General features: G+C 39.7%; 1 protein-coding gene across 3 annotated transcripts in view; it reads left to right on the top strand.

Moving 5' to 3' along the window:
* The first annotated feature begins 1896 nt into the window (after positions 1 to 1896).
* Positions 1897 to 15402, top strand: part of LOC150069116 (coiled-coil domain-containing protein 50-like) — a 63197-nt gene continuing 49691 nt past the window's right edge. For 2 of the 3 annotated variants that reach the window (XM_090343923.1, XM_090343930.1), the window contains exon 1: positions 1897 to 2130. In XM_090343923.1, coding sequence (XP_090200049.1) covers positions 2082 to 2130 — 49 coding nt within the window. In that variant the 5' untranslated portion in view covers positions 1897 to 2081. The remainder of the gene's footprint in view (positions 2131 to 15402) is intronic. The other variant, XM_090343938.1, reaches the window with a different exon arrangement.

Genomic DNA, 15402 nt, shown 5'->3' with positions numbered 1-15402 from the left:
AGGAAACCAATTTTTATTCCATTAAATGTAACTGTGTAACCAAAGACAACTTCAGAGATGGCTACATTCAGGATAGAAGATATCCCTGCTGAGCTCCAGAGATATCTTAGTCTGTTACTGTTTGCCTCAGAGATGTCTAACTCCTTATGTTCTATCTTTGCTTCCTTGTACAGTTGACTTCTTTACTGAGGACAGACTTCCTTCTTTTCCTCCTATGCATTCTCTTCTTACTTGTCAGGGAGAGGGGAGAATGGAAAGGGAAGAGGAAGGAGGCAGGAAGACAGAGGAAAGAGGAGGGAGGGGGAAGAGTTAGAAAGAGGGGAGAGAGGGGGAAGAAAGGGAAAGAGTGGGGAGGGGTGTGGAGAGGGAGGGAGGGAGATAGAATGAGTTAGCCTGAGTGCTGTCCCTTAGCTTTTGCAACTAAAGCTGGTGTTAGCTGGCTGCTCCTCGGACCCCCCCCCCCTTTTCTGCTGGTTAATTGTAGATAAGAGTTGCACAGACTTTCTTGCCCAGGTTGACTTCCACCCAGATCCTAAAGCTCCGATTACTAAGTAGCTAGGATTACAGAGCCATATGAGCCATACGCCATGTGATTTATGTAATTAATATTGAGGAACACTTCTTGACTCTGATCACACACACACCCTTGATAAACCTAGGTGGCTGTGTATGTGTTTGGGGTGGAGGTGATGGAGACTGTCTGAGGTCTGGGGTGCTGAGGTTCTACTTTTGCATAAACTGAGAATAGGAGCCCTCCTCTGAGGAGGGGAAAGGGGTCATCTTCTCAACAGGACATGTCACCAAGAGATGACCTGGGCAAGTCAAGGAGAAAGAAGTGTTTCAATTACAGTTACTTTTTCTTTTTCTTTTCTTTTTTTTTTGGCCAGTCCTGGGGCTTGAACTTGCGGCCTGGGCAATGTCCTTGGGCTTTGCTCAAGTCTAGAGCTACACCACTTAAGCCACAGCACCACTTTCGACTTTTTCTATGTGTGTGGTACCAAGGAACTGAACCCTGGTCTTCATGCATGCTAGGCAAGCACTCATCACTTGGCCAACTCTTGGCCCTTACAATTACAGTTCTAAAGGCTGCATGCTGTAACAGTGGTTAAGTCTGTTTGATTTTTAAATCACTCCCATACCTGGCATTAAACTTGTGGATATGTTTTTTTTTTTTTTTTTTTCTGATGAATGAGTGACTCAGCAGAGTTCCACCAGTTGGCTGTGAACATTCTACTGGAATCTCTAAATCAGCTCAGAATTTTATCAGCTGTTTTAAATTGTATGTGTAGTCTGTGAGGCTTTTATTTTATTTTGTCTTTTTTTTCTTTTTAATGGTAATCGTCATAAATTATTTCCTTTTCCATGATGGGCACAAAAGCAGACAAAAACCAAACCAAACCAAAAAACAGCCTGGAATACTGAGATATAGCTAGGTTTGCCAGAAGTGTCCTGTGATCACAGAGTACAGGCAAACACCTCTGATAGGAATGATCATGGTTTGGGTCCCTATCCAAATCATGGTCTGGTTGGCTTTTAAAAATTATAGATAAAATAAAAATTATAGTTAGCTAGATAGACTGATTTTTTTTTTTTTTTTTTGGTGGACCTTCAGGACATCTGAAGACTCATTCCTCCGGGTGCAGACTAGGGGGGCAAGGGCCCAGCCTCACTGAGCCAGAAGCTGAGGCAGCCTGGCCATCTGTGGTTTCAGACCTGCAGCGCTCCTCCCCCGCCAGGGCCAGGCTCCCCCTCCCCGGCCAGGCCGGCCCCGCGCGTTCGCCCGCCCACCCCGCCTTTCTGGCTCCTCTCTCCCTCCGTAGTGGGCCGCTCGGGGTCTGTTTCCGGGATCTCGGGTGTCGATCCGGGCCGCGGAGGCGCGCGGGGGGGTGGGGGGGCGGAAAGCAGGTGGCCGCGGCGGCGGGGTGGGGCGGCCGGAGCCCCCAGGCGGGAGCACCCGACGGGATTTCCCGCGGCTCCCTAGCCCGTCAGACCTCGGCGCGGCGTCGGGCGCGGGCGCGGCTCCGGGCGGGCACGGAGGATCCCGGGGGAGGGGGCGCGCGCGGGACCCTGGCCGGCCCACCATGGCCGAAGTCAGCATCGACCAGTCCAAGCTGCCCGGAGTGAAGGAAGGTAGGGCTGGCGAGGGGCGGGGGGTCCGCGGCCGCTCCCTTCTCCCCAGCCCGCGCCGGGGGACGGGGGCATTTCGGAGGGGCCCCCACGGCGCCCGGCCCCACTCGGCCCGCTCGTACCCCCCGCCCCGTCGGTCAGGCCTGGCCTGGAACTCGACCCCGGGGTCCTCGGCCCAGTCCCCAGGCGCCCCCCCCACCCTTCGGTGACCGCCCGCACAGCTGGATCTGACTTAATTGGTGAAAGAAAAGAAAATCCTGGCCCCGGGCAGGAGGGCGGGCTGGGAGGCTTTGGGAAGCGGGCTGACACCCCTGGTCCCCAGCTTTCTCCTGGAAGCTCTTTGTTTTGAAACATGACTCCTTTTTTCCCTCCTCTTCCCCCCCCCCACCCCCCTTCACCCGGCCTGGCAGCCGGCTGGCTGGCTGGCTGGCAGGCCGGCCAAGTGTGTGCCCACCTTCCCTCCAGCTTTCAGAGCTGAGGCTTGGGCCTTAGGTGGGAGTCAGGGCCCGGCGACCTTCAAAATCTTCCCATCTGGATGGGCAAGAAAAGTCCAGTGCTTCTAGCTTGGCCTGCCTGACTCCCCAAGCCATCCTCTGGCTTCTCTAGTGTTCATTATTATTTTATGCCCCCAGGACCAAGTTTTTTTTTTTAATTTTTAATGTTTTAAATTGTTATCTTGGGTGTTGGATCATCTCTTTAACTTTTAGCTGTTTAGACTGTTTTCTTTGGTTCTAGAAAGCACCCATAAGGTCCAAGAACTTGTGTCATCTGTTGCTCCTAAGTATTTACTGTCACCTGTGCAGATTTGCTCATGTGGAATTGAAAAATAAGGATATTGCTCTCCTGCGATTGCATGTTTTCTCTGTCAGCTTAGTTAGACTCCAAAGTGTTCTTGCTTCAGCAACCTAGACAGACCGAGATTGGTGGCTGCATTCCTGCCATCTTCCCCAGAGTTCCAAGTATTAGGAGATTACTGGCTGGTAGTTTGATTTTTATTTATTCATTTATCTTGTTAGACATTTTAATGGGACTGAGTCTGTTTTGATGTTTTTGAAGGGTAATAACATTTTTTTTAACCATTCACATTTTTCTGATTTTCTGTTCCTAACCCAGCTTTGTTGAAGCTATTCATTTTTTACAGTTTTCCATTCACTGTCAAGACTTAGGTGCTGAGTGGTTGCAAAGGCAGCTCAGTAATTTGCTTAGTTTGTCTAATTGTGCCTTTTGACCAAGAGTTCTTTTCTGTGTGGTGGTAGGTCTTTAAAGAAAAAGTGACCGGTCCATATGGTAGTACTCCTTAGAGGTAGGTGATAATAGAGTGAGAATTGGAATTCAGACAAAACTTAACTTGTAAATTATTTTACTTAGGCCTCAAATCTATGTCAGTGAACTGGGGAGCGGGAAGGGGATCTTAAAACTTTCAGTGCATTCACATTACTTTTTGGTTTTCTGATTTTTTTTTTTTCATGGCCTGGGTGCTATCCTTCAGCATTTTTGCCCAAAGCTGGTAATCTATCATTTTGAATCATACCTCCATTTTCAGCTGGTTGGTAGTTAATTGGAAATAATAATCTCCTGGGCTTTCCTGCCTGGACTGGCTTTGAACCTCGATCCTTAGATCTCACCCACTTTAGTAGCTAGGACTACAAGCTTGAACCACTTAGTAATTTTTAGAGTTCCACATGCTCTCCATCTACAATTGGAGGATTTTTCCACTCTTAATTTCTCATGGAGTACTTACTAATTGGTTTCAGTTTGCAAAAAAAAAAATAAAATAAATAAAAAATTGTGTAGTAGTGAATTTTACAGTCTGATAAAGTAATGAAATTTAGTGTGGCTCTTTCATGTGCCTTTGTGGAGTTAGATTTTACTGTTTAAGAAATTGTTGAACATTGTTGTCTTTGTACACATGTGACTTTTCTGGGTCCAGGATCATGAAAGGAAGTGATGTATTGTTTAGGAATGTCCTAAGAGTAGGGAAGTTTTTGACCGGGCGGGTATTAAAGCCTAATAAACAGTATTTTTCTCTAACATAACTCTTTATTATGACCTAGTTATTCTCGAGAACTTCATGCTAATGAAAGAGAACCAAGCTGGAGCATGCAGGAGCAGAATATTGAAACTGTTTTATTACTGAGTTTGAGGAAGTTTGGTAGGAGTTTGCTTAATATTCTGCCACAGATTTTTGAACTCCATTAAAAAAATAATCAGTCCTTTTTGCCACTTCTCTTTTTAATTTAAACCTTTGGTAGTTTTATGTACATTCACATCCAGCATCATGGGGGAGATTCCAGTGGAAATGGAGAATAATTTTGTGGTGAATGTATGACCCTTCCACTGCCATTTGTGACCTTTGTTGTGAACCTCTCAAAAGGGAGGTCATGGGTAGCAGCAGACATTTTATATTCTTTGCAAGTTTAAAATACAGTGTTTGCCTCTTTAGTTTTTAAGGAGGTCAAAGAAATTATCATTTGGAAAGGCCTTTTTTAATTCCTTCTCCCCATTCCATTCTCTGTTAACCATGGCCGTATTTATAGCTTGGGATATCATTCTTAAACTAGAGCACAAAGAAGGACCTTTGGAGTTTATAGCAGTACAGAGAATTCACTAAATGTCAGATGCCTTTTAAAAAATGTTTAAGACACATTTGGAATAATTCTTTTATTTCTTTCTGAAGCTCTTGGGATTCTATGCAACAAGAGCTAAAATAATTTTCAGATATTTTAAAAATTATTAGATTTACAACTGAAATGTAATATGCAGTCTGTGAATGTTAGGCAGAGGATCATAGGGATTCCAACAGTAATGTAAAGTTCTCAGTTTAGAGTTCACAGCTGCAGATGCATTTTTTTCCCTAAAAATAAAGGATTGTAATTAGTCAGACAAACTTAATTTTTTTTAATGTAGTCTTAAGCTTCTTACTGCATTTTCTTTCTGGAACTATATAGAGTTAGTTGCTTGTTTAAAAAGGGATCCCAGAAAAGAAAGAAAGAAAGAAAGAGAGAGAGAGAGAAAGAGAGAAAGAACCTACTGACCCCACATTCCAGAAGGGAAAAAAAAAATTGTGTGCTGAAGATGGGAAATGTGTGAAACCTTGCAGTTGAACTAGCAAGGGACCTATTGGGGATTTAAATTAGAAAAATTTACGTAATTCATTTTCTTCCTCTTTTTCTTTTAAATTGTTCCATAGATACATGTTACTAATTTCTAAAGTGTTCCTTTGCATATTGTCATTAAAATATTACAGTGAAAATTTTAATAAGTGGCAAGACCTTTTTCGAGATGCTAATGGTTTTTATTTTCATTTATTATTATTATTATTATTATTATTATTATTATTATTATTATTATTATTATTTGGCACCAGTCCTGGAACTTAAGGTCCTCCTGGCTTGGGATGCAATCCTTTAGTTTTTGTGCTCAAAGCTAATGTTCTACTATTTGAGCCACAGCTCACTTTTGGCTCTTTGGCGATTAATTGTAGATAAGAGTCTCATGGACTTTCCTGCCTGGCTTGGCTTTGAATTGAGATCCTCAGAGCTCAGCCTCCTGAGTATCAAGGATTTATAGACATGAGCTAGCAGTGTTTAGCGTGGTGTCAGTGGTTGTTGGTTTTGGTAGCACTGGGTTTGAAGTCAGGGCTTCTTGCACTGTTTGTTGCTGGCTTTGTTTTGGGACAGGGTCTCTGTACCTGGACATAGGCATACGCCTGGATATAGATCCACCTACTTAAGATTCAACTACCTTTCCTGTAGTTGCTGGGTCATAAGCATGCCGGCTTCTTTTGCTACAGACATCATCTTGTAGACTTTCCTTCTTGGCCCAGCAATGATGCCTCTTCACTCAGCTATATGGATTGAAAAAGGTTCTTATGAATTTTTCTTCTTAGGCTGGCCTTACATCTTGTTCCTCCTGCTCTCAGACTCTTGAGTTGCTAGAATTACAGGTATGAATGACTGATTTTACCCAATAGGTTTTACTTTTTTTTTTTTTTTTTTGCCAGTCCTGGGGCTTGAACTCAGGGCCTGAGCACTGTCCTTGAAGCACCACTTGGCAGGTTTTTCTATGTATGTGGTACGGAGGAATTGAACCCGGGTCTTTATGCATGCTAGGCAAGCACTCTGCTACTAGGCCAAACTCCCAGCCCTTAAGTTTTTTTACTTTTCAATTAAGCTTTTCTTTTTTTTTCATATATTTTTTATTGTAATTAATAGAAGGGTTACATTATATTTGCCAGATAGAAGGTGCAGTAATTCACATACATTGATACCCTTTCTCATGTCTTGGTCCCCATTTCCCTCTCAATTAAGCTTTTCTTGAGGTTAATTTTTGGCAGAACAGATGAATTAGTGAGTGAACAATATAAAAAGTCACATTTTTTTAAATCAGTGTTTGTCTGCTTACGTATTTTTCTTTTTCTTTGTTTGGTGGGTCATGGGGCTTGAACTTGGCCTGGGCACTGTTTCTGATCTCTTCAGCTCAAGACTACCACCCTATCCCTGGGCCTAGGCATTGTCCCTGAGCTCTTCAGCTCACTGCTACTGCCCTACCCTTGAGCCAAGCCCCACTTAGTGTTTTCTAGAGGTTAACTGGAGATAGGAGTCTCAGGTCCTTTTGTGCCCAGGCTGGATTTGAACCTCAATCCTCATATCTCATCCTTCTAAGTAGCTAGGATTACAGGCGTGAGCCACCTGCACCCACTTGCTTACATATTTTTCTACTTGAAAAACTACACAAAATAATGTCTAAAATTCAACTTATAATAGACCTAGACTAAGAAAACAATTACCATGATCTTGTTTTAAGAGGTTTTGAGACAAATTTACTTTAATGACAAAGCACTTTAAGTGTTAACCCACTGGAAGGACCATTGGATAAAGGTTTTTATCTCATGATCCATTTAAAGGTGCCCTGTGCTGATTTAAAATTAGGATACCCTAGATTTTCAAAAAGGCCTACAAAAGATAATTGGGTTTTATGTTCAGAAGGACTCTGTGGGTTGCTTAGACACTTGACCTTGGAGAATTATGCTAAATGTGTTTTCAGATAGTACATTTTAAAAGGATGTGACAAAGAGTTGGGGATTTACTTTAGTGGAAGAATACTTGCCTGGTAAATGCAAGGTCCTGAGTTCAGTGCTCTGCAAAAAGGGAAAAAAAAAAAAAAAAGACATGATATGCCAGATGTGGTGGTGCTTACCTGTAATTTTGGCACTGTGGAAGTGTGGTTAAGTTCACCGTAATATAACATATATAATTTCCATTTTTAGCATATAGTTATGAGTTTTTACACATGTATATATAGTTTTCATGTGTGCATGTATATGAGGATACTGGGGTTTGAAATCAGGGCCTCTTACTTGACTTTTCACTCACAGCTGAGGCTCTTAACATTTGTGTCACAGTTTTTCCAGCTTTTTGCTGGTCACATTTGTGTGTGTGTGTGGGGGGGGGGGGAATTAGACTCAAACCATGATCCTTCCATCTCAGCCTCCCATGTAACTATGATTGCAAGCGTGATCCTCTGGCACTCAGCTGCAGTTTTTGTCTTGAGATAGCACATAAACTGGGGAATGGCTTATTGTTTGGTGGGCTGTGAAAGCTATAAGAAATTGAATTGCAGTGCCTGTATGATTGATTGGAGCACAGCTATTCTCATTCACTCATTCATCCGTGGTTGCTTTTGTGCCACAGAGGCACATGAGGCCTTGTAGTAAGATACCCCATGATTCTTTGTGTTTTATTATCTGGTATTTGACAGGAAATGAAAGATTCCTTTTGAAAATATTCTCCATGAAACTTTTTGCCAGTCCTGGGCTTGAACTCAGGGCCTGCGCAGTGTCCCGCAGCTTTTTTTGCTCAAGGCTAGCACTCCACCACTTCAGCCACAATGGTACTTTTCGCTTTTTCTATATATGTGGTACTGAGGAATAAAACCCAGGGCTTCATGCATGTTAGACACACATTCCACTAAGTCTCAGCCCGAATTTCAGTTATCAGTGTAAATACCAGGACAGTGTGTAGTGTGTGTGTGTGTGTGTGTGTGTGTGTGTGTGTGTGTGTTTGTGCATGTACATATATGGTATTGATTTGTACCTTGTATTGGATCTAACTATACATTTATATATAAGGATGAGATTCCTTACAGATTTCTATGGAATTAAAAGTGAAATCAAGGTGAAAACATTATTTAAAGTACCCACTGTGCCATAAAGCAGCTCCATGAGACATTTTGTGAGTAAGCTACGTAAACATCCAACAAATCCAACATTTAACTCCCTGTTTTTAGGGATTGGGATCAAACCCAAGACTTTGGGATTTTATATATCAGGCAAATGCTCTTTCAACTGATTAAACAAATCAGTTTTTTTTTTTTTTTTTAGCCAGTCCTGGGCTTGAATTCAGGGCCTGAGAAGGCTTTACTGCTTGAGCCTCAGCACCACTCCCGGCTTTTTTCTATGTAAGTGGTACCGAGGAATCAAACACGGATCTTTGTGAATGCTAGGCAAGCACTCTACCCCTACGCCAAACTCCTGGACCACGAATCCAGTTTTTAAGAGGTGTGCTTGTTTATGTTTTTGCCCTTTTTTTGAGCCACAACACTAGTCATCTCTTGCTTGTTAATTAAATATATAGTTTTGTGAATTTTTCTGTACAGGCTGACTTGAAACATCAATCCTTCAGATCTCAACCTAGGTAGGATTCTAGCACCAGCATCTGGCTCTGCTTATAGTTTTTATATTGTTACCTAATAATTGGATCTGTTCAAAGCCTTTTATTGATATTTGCATATCACTTCAGAGAAATTTGTGTCAGAATTTTGCCTAGGCTGATTGACCACCAAACTTTCAAAGTTCTATGTTTGATAAATATTTTCAGTCCTGGTAAAACTTCTAAGTGACCAAATACTGGACATTTTGTCTTTTGCTTTTCTAATGAGTCATAAAGACTGAGTCCATTTCCATCAATTGTACTCCAGGACTTTTGTGTATAGTTAAAGTGTATATGACTTAAGTCTTTCCCTCTAAAATGCCTTTTTATCAGCAACAAAAAATTGTTTTGTTAATTGATTGAGAGGGAGCCCAGAGTTTATGTTAAGTATTACATTTACTAAGTTTTGATCATTGGGAAACTTGAAGTTGCAAAAGAGAAAGGACTCCATTAAGTTCCTTTTACTGTCATCTGCATCTCTTACTTGTCCTCACATCTGGGCTAGCCATGGTAGAAAGAACTATTCATCTCTTCTCAGTGTCTGCCTTTCTAGATGCTTCAGGCTTTGCTTATGAAATGTTCCCTTTTCAGTCAGTGATAGCTGAATTCTAAATTAACACATCTGCTTCTGTTGTTTTCCTGACTTCTGTGGACAGGCCTGATTTTACATTGGGCTTCATTGTATTTGCAAATCATTTAGTCTTTTCTGTTGTTTTTGTTGCCTATTCCAGCTTCATGGAGTTGATCTCTGTGAACGATCATTAACTGAAAAGAACATTGCTGAAATACAACTAGAGTTTGGGTGGACTGTCCTGACTTTCACTTTGTTTCTTAGCTCATGCTTGATTATTAAACAGAATATGGAATCTACTGTTTAAAATACATTAGAAATCATTGGAATTTCACTACTCATATTTAATTAAAAATCACCAAAATTATATTTCTTGAGTTAGCTTTCTGTTATCTATTTATGGGTTTCTTTATCATCTAAAAAATGTGAAGAACTCATTTTGAACTGAATAAGGTTATTTAAGATAAGTGAGGAATGTATATTCTGATTACAACTTACTGTCACTACGGAATATGACCATCCTGTTCAATAGAATAGGAGGGCTGTTCATTACACTCTTGTGCCACGTATCTTTGCATTGCTGTATAATATTTACATTAGCTTACCAGTTTATCACATAGTTAACTCAAAATTTAAGTTCATTTGACTAATAACTTCCTTGTAAAAGGAAATTTTTTGAGCCTAGATTTGTAAGGCCTGGTTTTCTATTTCTTCTTTCTCCCATATTAGCTGTATCAACTCAGAGACATCATTGGAGACAATATTTACTATGCCAAATACATAGGCTTGTTTTATATTTGAAGCAATGTTATGTCACTGTGTGCAGGTGAGGGTTAGTGAAGTTTTCTTTTAGAGGTAAGAATTAGAGTCCTTGACTTCTATCCCAGAATAAGAATTTCTAGACAAGTCACAATGTTAAGAAAATTTGGTAGAGCTTTATTGAGTAAAAGCATGCAAGCAGATATACAGACAAAAAGCAGATATACAGACAAGCAGAAGGACAGGGGCACACTCTAGCAGAGTGTGGGTGCTCTCACAGAGAGGTAGATAGAGACAGAGAGACAATTGGGCTGTTGAGGTATTTATAGGGTAAAGTTAGGGTGTCTCCTTCAAAGTTATGGAAAGATAGGTGCTTTGTCTGAGCTCTAATCACACCTGGTGTTACTTTCTGAGTTCCCAAGTAAGAATGCATCCTGCCATGAACAGACTCTTATCTATAAGGAGGCACACTGCTATCAGCATTTGGGTCAGGAGTTGGCTTAAGTTTGGGAAAACAATTTTCTTTGGAAGGAATGCATCTTGTTGTCTCTTTTTGAAGTGGAGATGGCATTTCTGTGTTTCTAAATACCATATTTCTGAGTTGCTTTCACCAGGCCTGTTTTCTTAAGTTCCCCTGCTTTTCTCCTAAATGAATTTGATCCCTTACTTTTAAGGGAAGTACATGAAGGAATAAGCTCCTGTATTTGCTGTGTGTTTTCTTTCGCTCATTTTCCCCTAGCCTGTCTAGCTTTATATATGGAAACATTTGTTTACTGTCTTACTTAGCAGTCTCTGACTGTATTGGTCTGCTGGTTTTTCAAGTCAAGGCCAGCAGCTTTTTGTTTGTAATAGTTCTTTGTTTTTTACACATAGAAGGTACACTAGCAAACTTGTCAGAATACCTGGCAATTTGAGCTTAGTGGACAGAATGACCTTGTTTAAAAGCTATCAATGATCTTTTATCTGAATCTACTATGGTAGGATTATAGGATGAAGAGTAAGTTAAATTTGATTGACTCATCTTTCAAACTTTTGTAAAAGTTTTTGGAATTGAGGTTAGGTTCAAACCCGTAGTAGTCTACATTGGCAACAACAGTATTACCTGTTGGACATTCAGGTTAGTTACATGAGATCTTGGTAATGCCTATATATTATTCAGTGAACTGCTAGAGCTTTTGTTTTGATTAGAAGGTCCAGTTTTTGGTTTAGTTGGACATGGGGCTTGAGTTCTGGGCCTGGGCGCTCTCTGAGCTCTTCAGCTCAAGTCACTGTACCACTGTACCACGTTGTCACAACACCACTTCCAGTTTCTGGTGGTTAATTGGAGATAAGAATGTCAGAGACGTTTCGTTAATCACAGTCTTAGCATGTCAGCCTCCTGAATAGCTAGGATTATAGACACGGGCCATTGATTTCTGATTAGTTTCTTAAGAAGGGTGGATGAAACTCAAATTTTTTAAGACTCAGGTCAGATTGCCCTGCCTGTCAGGCAGTCTGCACTTTGGTGGCTTGCCTGGTATCCATCTGCATCTGGGAAAACAAGGTGGGGGTCAGTCCTGTAAATTTGCAGTGATTTAGGATGGAAAGAATGAAGAAGCAAAAGAATTCAGAGTTTGCTTCAGGGAAGACTAATTTTAATTTATTTTTATAATAATATTTATTTATTTATTTTTATTGTGTTCAGCTTTATATGGTGTATAAGCAGTTAACACTGCTTTAAAACCATGTAGTGCGTGAAAGAGATTTCTAATTCTAGGGAGTTAATATATAAACTTTCTAAATCAACTGAACAATTTCACCCCTTAAAATACAAATACAGCAAGTGGATCCCTGTGTCCAGAAAGTTATATTAGTGGGTAGTTGGTTTGGTTTGCAAATTTGGCTGCCCTGATGTTCTTTTCAGTTCCTGTGCAATGCTATTGCACAACACCTTGTAGGGTGTACTGAACTGATTTTAGTACCCATATATAGAGAAGTTCAGTACATTTAGGATGCATTCCACAAAGACTGAAATCATCTGGTGGTCTCCAACATGCCTTCTGAATGTGGAAGGTATTAGCTGTTTGGGCTTTGTTCATCTGTCTGGAAGAAACTTGGCTAAAGGAAACCTTTAGCAAAGATTACTGTGTACATTTGAGTTTGTTGAGCAGTTAGGGACTGATAATTTGGTTGTGTTTTAGCCTGATGATGAAGGTTCTGTAAGAGCTGCTAGTTGTAATAGGAAAGTTTATCTTTTTAAAGGCACAAGGTTGGGCCGGGAGTTTGGCCTAGTGGTAGAGTGCTTGCCTAGCATGCACGAAGACCCGGGTTCGATTCCTCTGTACCACATAGCAAAAAGCCAGAAGTGGTGCTCTGGCTCAAGTGGTAGAGCCCTAGCCCTGAGAAAATCCAGGGACCGTGCTCAGGCCCTGAGCCCAAGCCCAGGACTGGCAAAAAAAAAAAAAAAAAAAAAAAAAAATCAGGCACAAGGTTGGGCAAAAGGTTAGCTTAACATTAATAGTTGGATACAATTGCTTTTCAGATAAATTAAAGCAGAAGATTGTTTTGGTTTGCTAGAGTAGTGATAGGAAGAGTAACAAAGAAGATAACAATATTAGATACAGGAGAAGGTTCCTCCATCAATTATGCTGAATAGGTAAGCTTCATATGGGGTGTGGGTACACATTTTTAGATGATACACTTACTATCTAAGAGAATGAATTCATTCTTATAATCTTGTCTCTCAGATTAGTTCTGAAAGAGTATTTAGACTATGTATTCATACGTAGGGGCATGAGGCTCTTATTTGGGAAAAAGCTTGTCAAAGTTCACTTGTTAAATTGGTAAGAGTCAGGACTAAAATTTGAGCAGGTATCTGGAATTGAGAGCTATTAGTACTTTATATTTTTCTACTTATATACTACAGTGAAGCCCTTAGATTTCTTAAAATTAGGCACAAAATAATGATGTTTCTTGCAAAAGTGAATTGAAGCTTTTACTGAAGCATCTCAAAGTGCAGAAATTAGGAAAATCTGTCTAGATTTAGGCATGACACACATTTTAATCCCCATGTTGTTTTTGACAAAGTAGTGTTTCAACAAAATAATCCCTATGTATTTTTTTATTAAAGAATTTATTAACATTGATTTTTATATCATATTTCAAATGACATGTTTAGTAAACAAGTATTCAAGAAGGGAATCTCTATATACAATCACAGACACTTAATATTTAGAACATAATCAAAATTAGTCTAAGAGTTTGTATATCATAGATATGTATTAATCAGTGTAATAAAACATTATGTCTATAGAGTCATAAGTTTTTATGTCTATGTAGTTATGTTTATATTTCCTGTACCATGTCCATATCATTGCGTATGCAAATATTGAGTCCCTATATATTTTTGACAAAATACCCATTTTTTTGTGGTGTGTAAAGAAAGTAAGGCTCTTTTTAATTATGAAAAGATTTGTGCATGTTTCCCCTATCCCCAAATAACCATTTTTAGATGAGTTCTAGTATAAAATGTTCAAGATTGTGAAGAAAACCAAAACCCAGGACAAAATTGAACCCAATAAAAGAGGTCAGGTTTTCTAAAAAATAAAATAAACCAAAGAAAAGTTCCTCTAAGTCTTTTTTTGTTTTTTGTTTTTTGTTTTTTTTTTTTGGTTGGTCTTTGATGGTTGAACCTGTGGCTTGTGCACTGTTTGTGGGCTCTTTTGCTTATGGCTAGCACTTTACCACTCTGAGCTACCGCACCACTTCCAGTTTTTTGGTGGTTAATTAGAGATAAGAGTCTCACAGTCTTTCCTGTCTGGGCTGGCTTTGAATCATGATTCTTGAATTTCAGCCTCAGGAGTAGCCAGGATTACACAGGTAAGCCACCACACCCTACCACCCTGAGAAAAGTTAATAGTTCTAAACCTACCATTCCATTCTTAAACATTCTTGAAATCATTTTCAGATAGACTTCTAGTTTACCAGTCTTGAGAATTAAGCTGAAAAGAAAGTTTGAAATGGTTGAGCTTATTTTCTAGGCATTCTGATTTGCCTGTAACTCAGGTTCATCTGAGTTATTTGAAATACATCTCTCTCTGTTGGACAAAATTAGGAAGAACTGTTGTTTGACTATTGCCAGAAAATATTTTCTGCATTATTAAGATCAGGTCATGACCTCATATTCTACTTAGAAGAGACTAATCATTAACTTCTTGGAACCAGACTGAAGGAGGTACTTACGAGGAAATAACTTATTACAAGATTATTAACTTCGGTGATGCTAAAAATAATAGTAAGCTTTGTTTAATGAAAGCCTTCTTACCGAGTGTCAGATAATTTCTTTGCCTGTCACATAGGTTAGCTAATTTAGGTCTTTTTTTACTTTTTAAAATTAAAATTTATCTTTTGTAGCTGTACGAGTAAATAGATTATGAATATTTATGGAGGACTTTGTGGTGCATTGACGCATAAACAAACACATTGTGTAATGTTTACACAAAGGTAAACTTCTCAAATATTTACTTTTATCATTTGTTCATGGTGAAGACACTTAGAATCTTATCTTCTAGATTTTTGAAATAATGCAGTGCATTGTCAGTACCTGTGGCACGTGACTGTGTGGTTGAATACAACTTCTCACTCTACCTTGCTACCATTCTTCATTCCTCACCTCTTTTCCCAATTTATTGTTATTTTACAGATGAGGAGCTTGAGGCCCAAAGAGGGTCAATAATTAATTGAACGTCTTTTAGCTTGTTAAGTAAGTAATATTTGAAGTCCTGTTTGGATATCTTTAATGTCGTTGATGTTTCTTCACAGAAGTATTTAAGTACTAAGCAAAATTCATTACAAATCCATACTACAACCTCTCTACTGTGCTTGTGTATCCTTTTTTGTGGTACTATAATTTGAAACTAGGGGTTTAATACTCTTATTACCTGACTCATGCGTCCAGCCTGGCTTTTTCCTGTTTATTTGTGGAAATGGAGTCTTAAAAACCTTATTGCCCTCGTTGGCTTTGAACCATCATTCTGTATAATTTTGCCTCCTGAGTAGCTAGGATTACAGGTGTTAAGCAACTGCCACTGGGATCCCCTGTTCACGTTTGATCTCAGTACGCTAATTGGACTTTGATCACTATGGTTTTTGCTTCTCTTTTCTCTTCATACCTGTTGATTTTCTAATTTTCGTTGGGAGTAAAGAGTCTGGACTTGATATAACTTAAGTACCAGTGATGCAAATACAAGTTTCTTA

The sequence above is a fragment of the Megascapheus bottae genome, chromosome 1, assembly GCF_031878675.1.
Source record: "Megascapheus bottae isolate mThoBot1 chromosome 1, mThoBot2.hap1, whole genome shotgun sequence".
Classification (NCBI taxonomy): Eukaryota; Metazoa; Chordata; class Mammalia; order Rodentia; family Geomyidae; genus Megascapheus; species Megascapheus bottae.
This window is presented reverse-complemented; position numbering and strand designations above follow the sequence as displayed.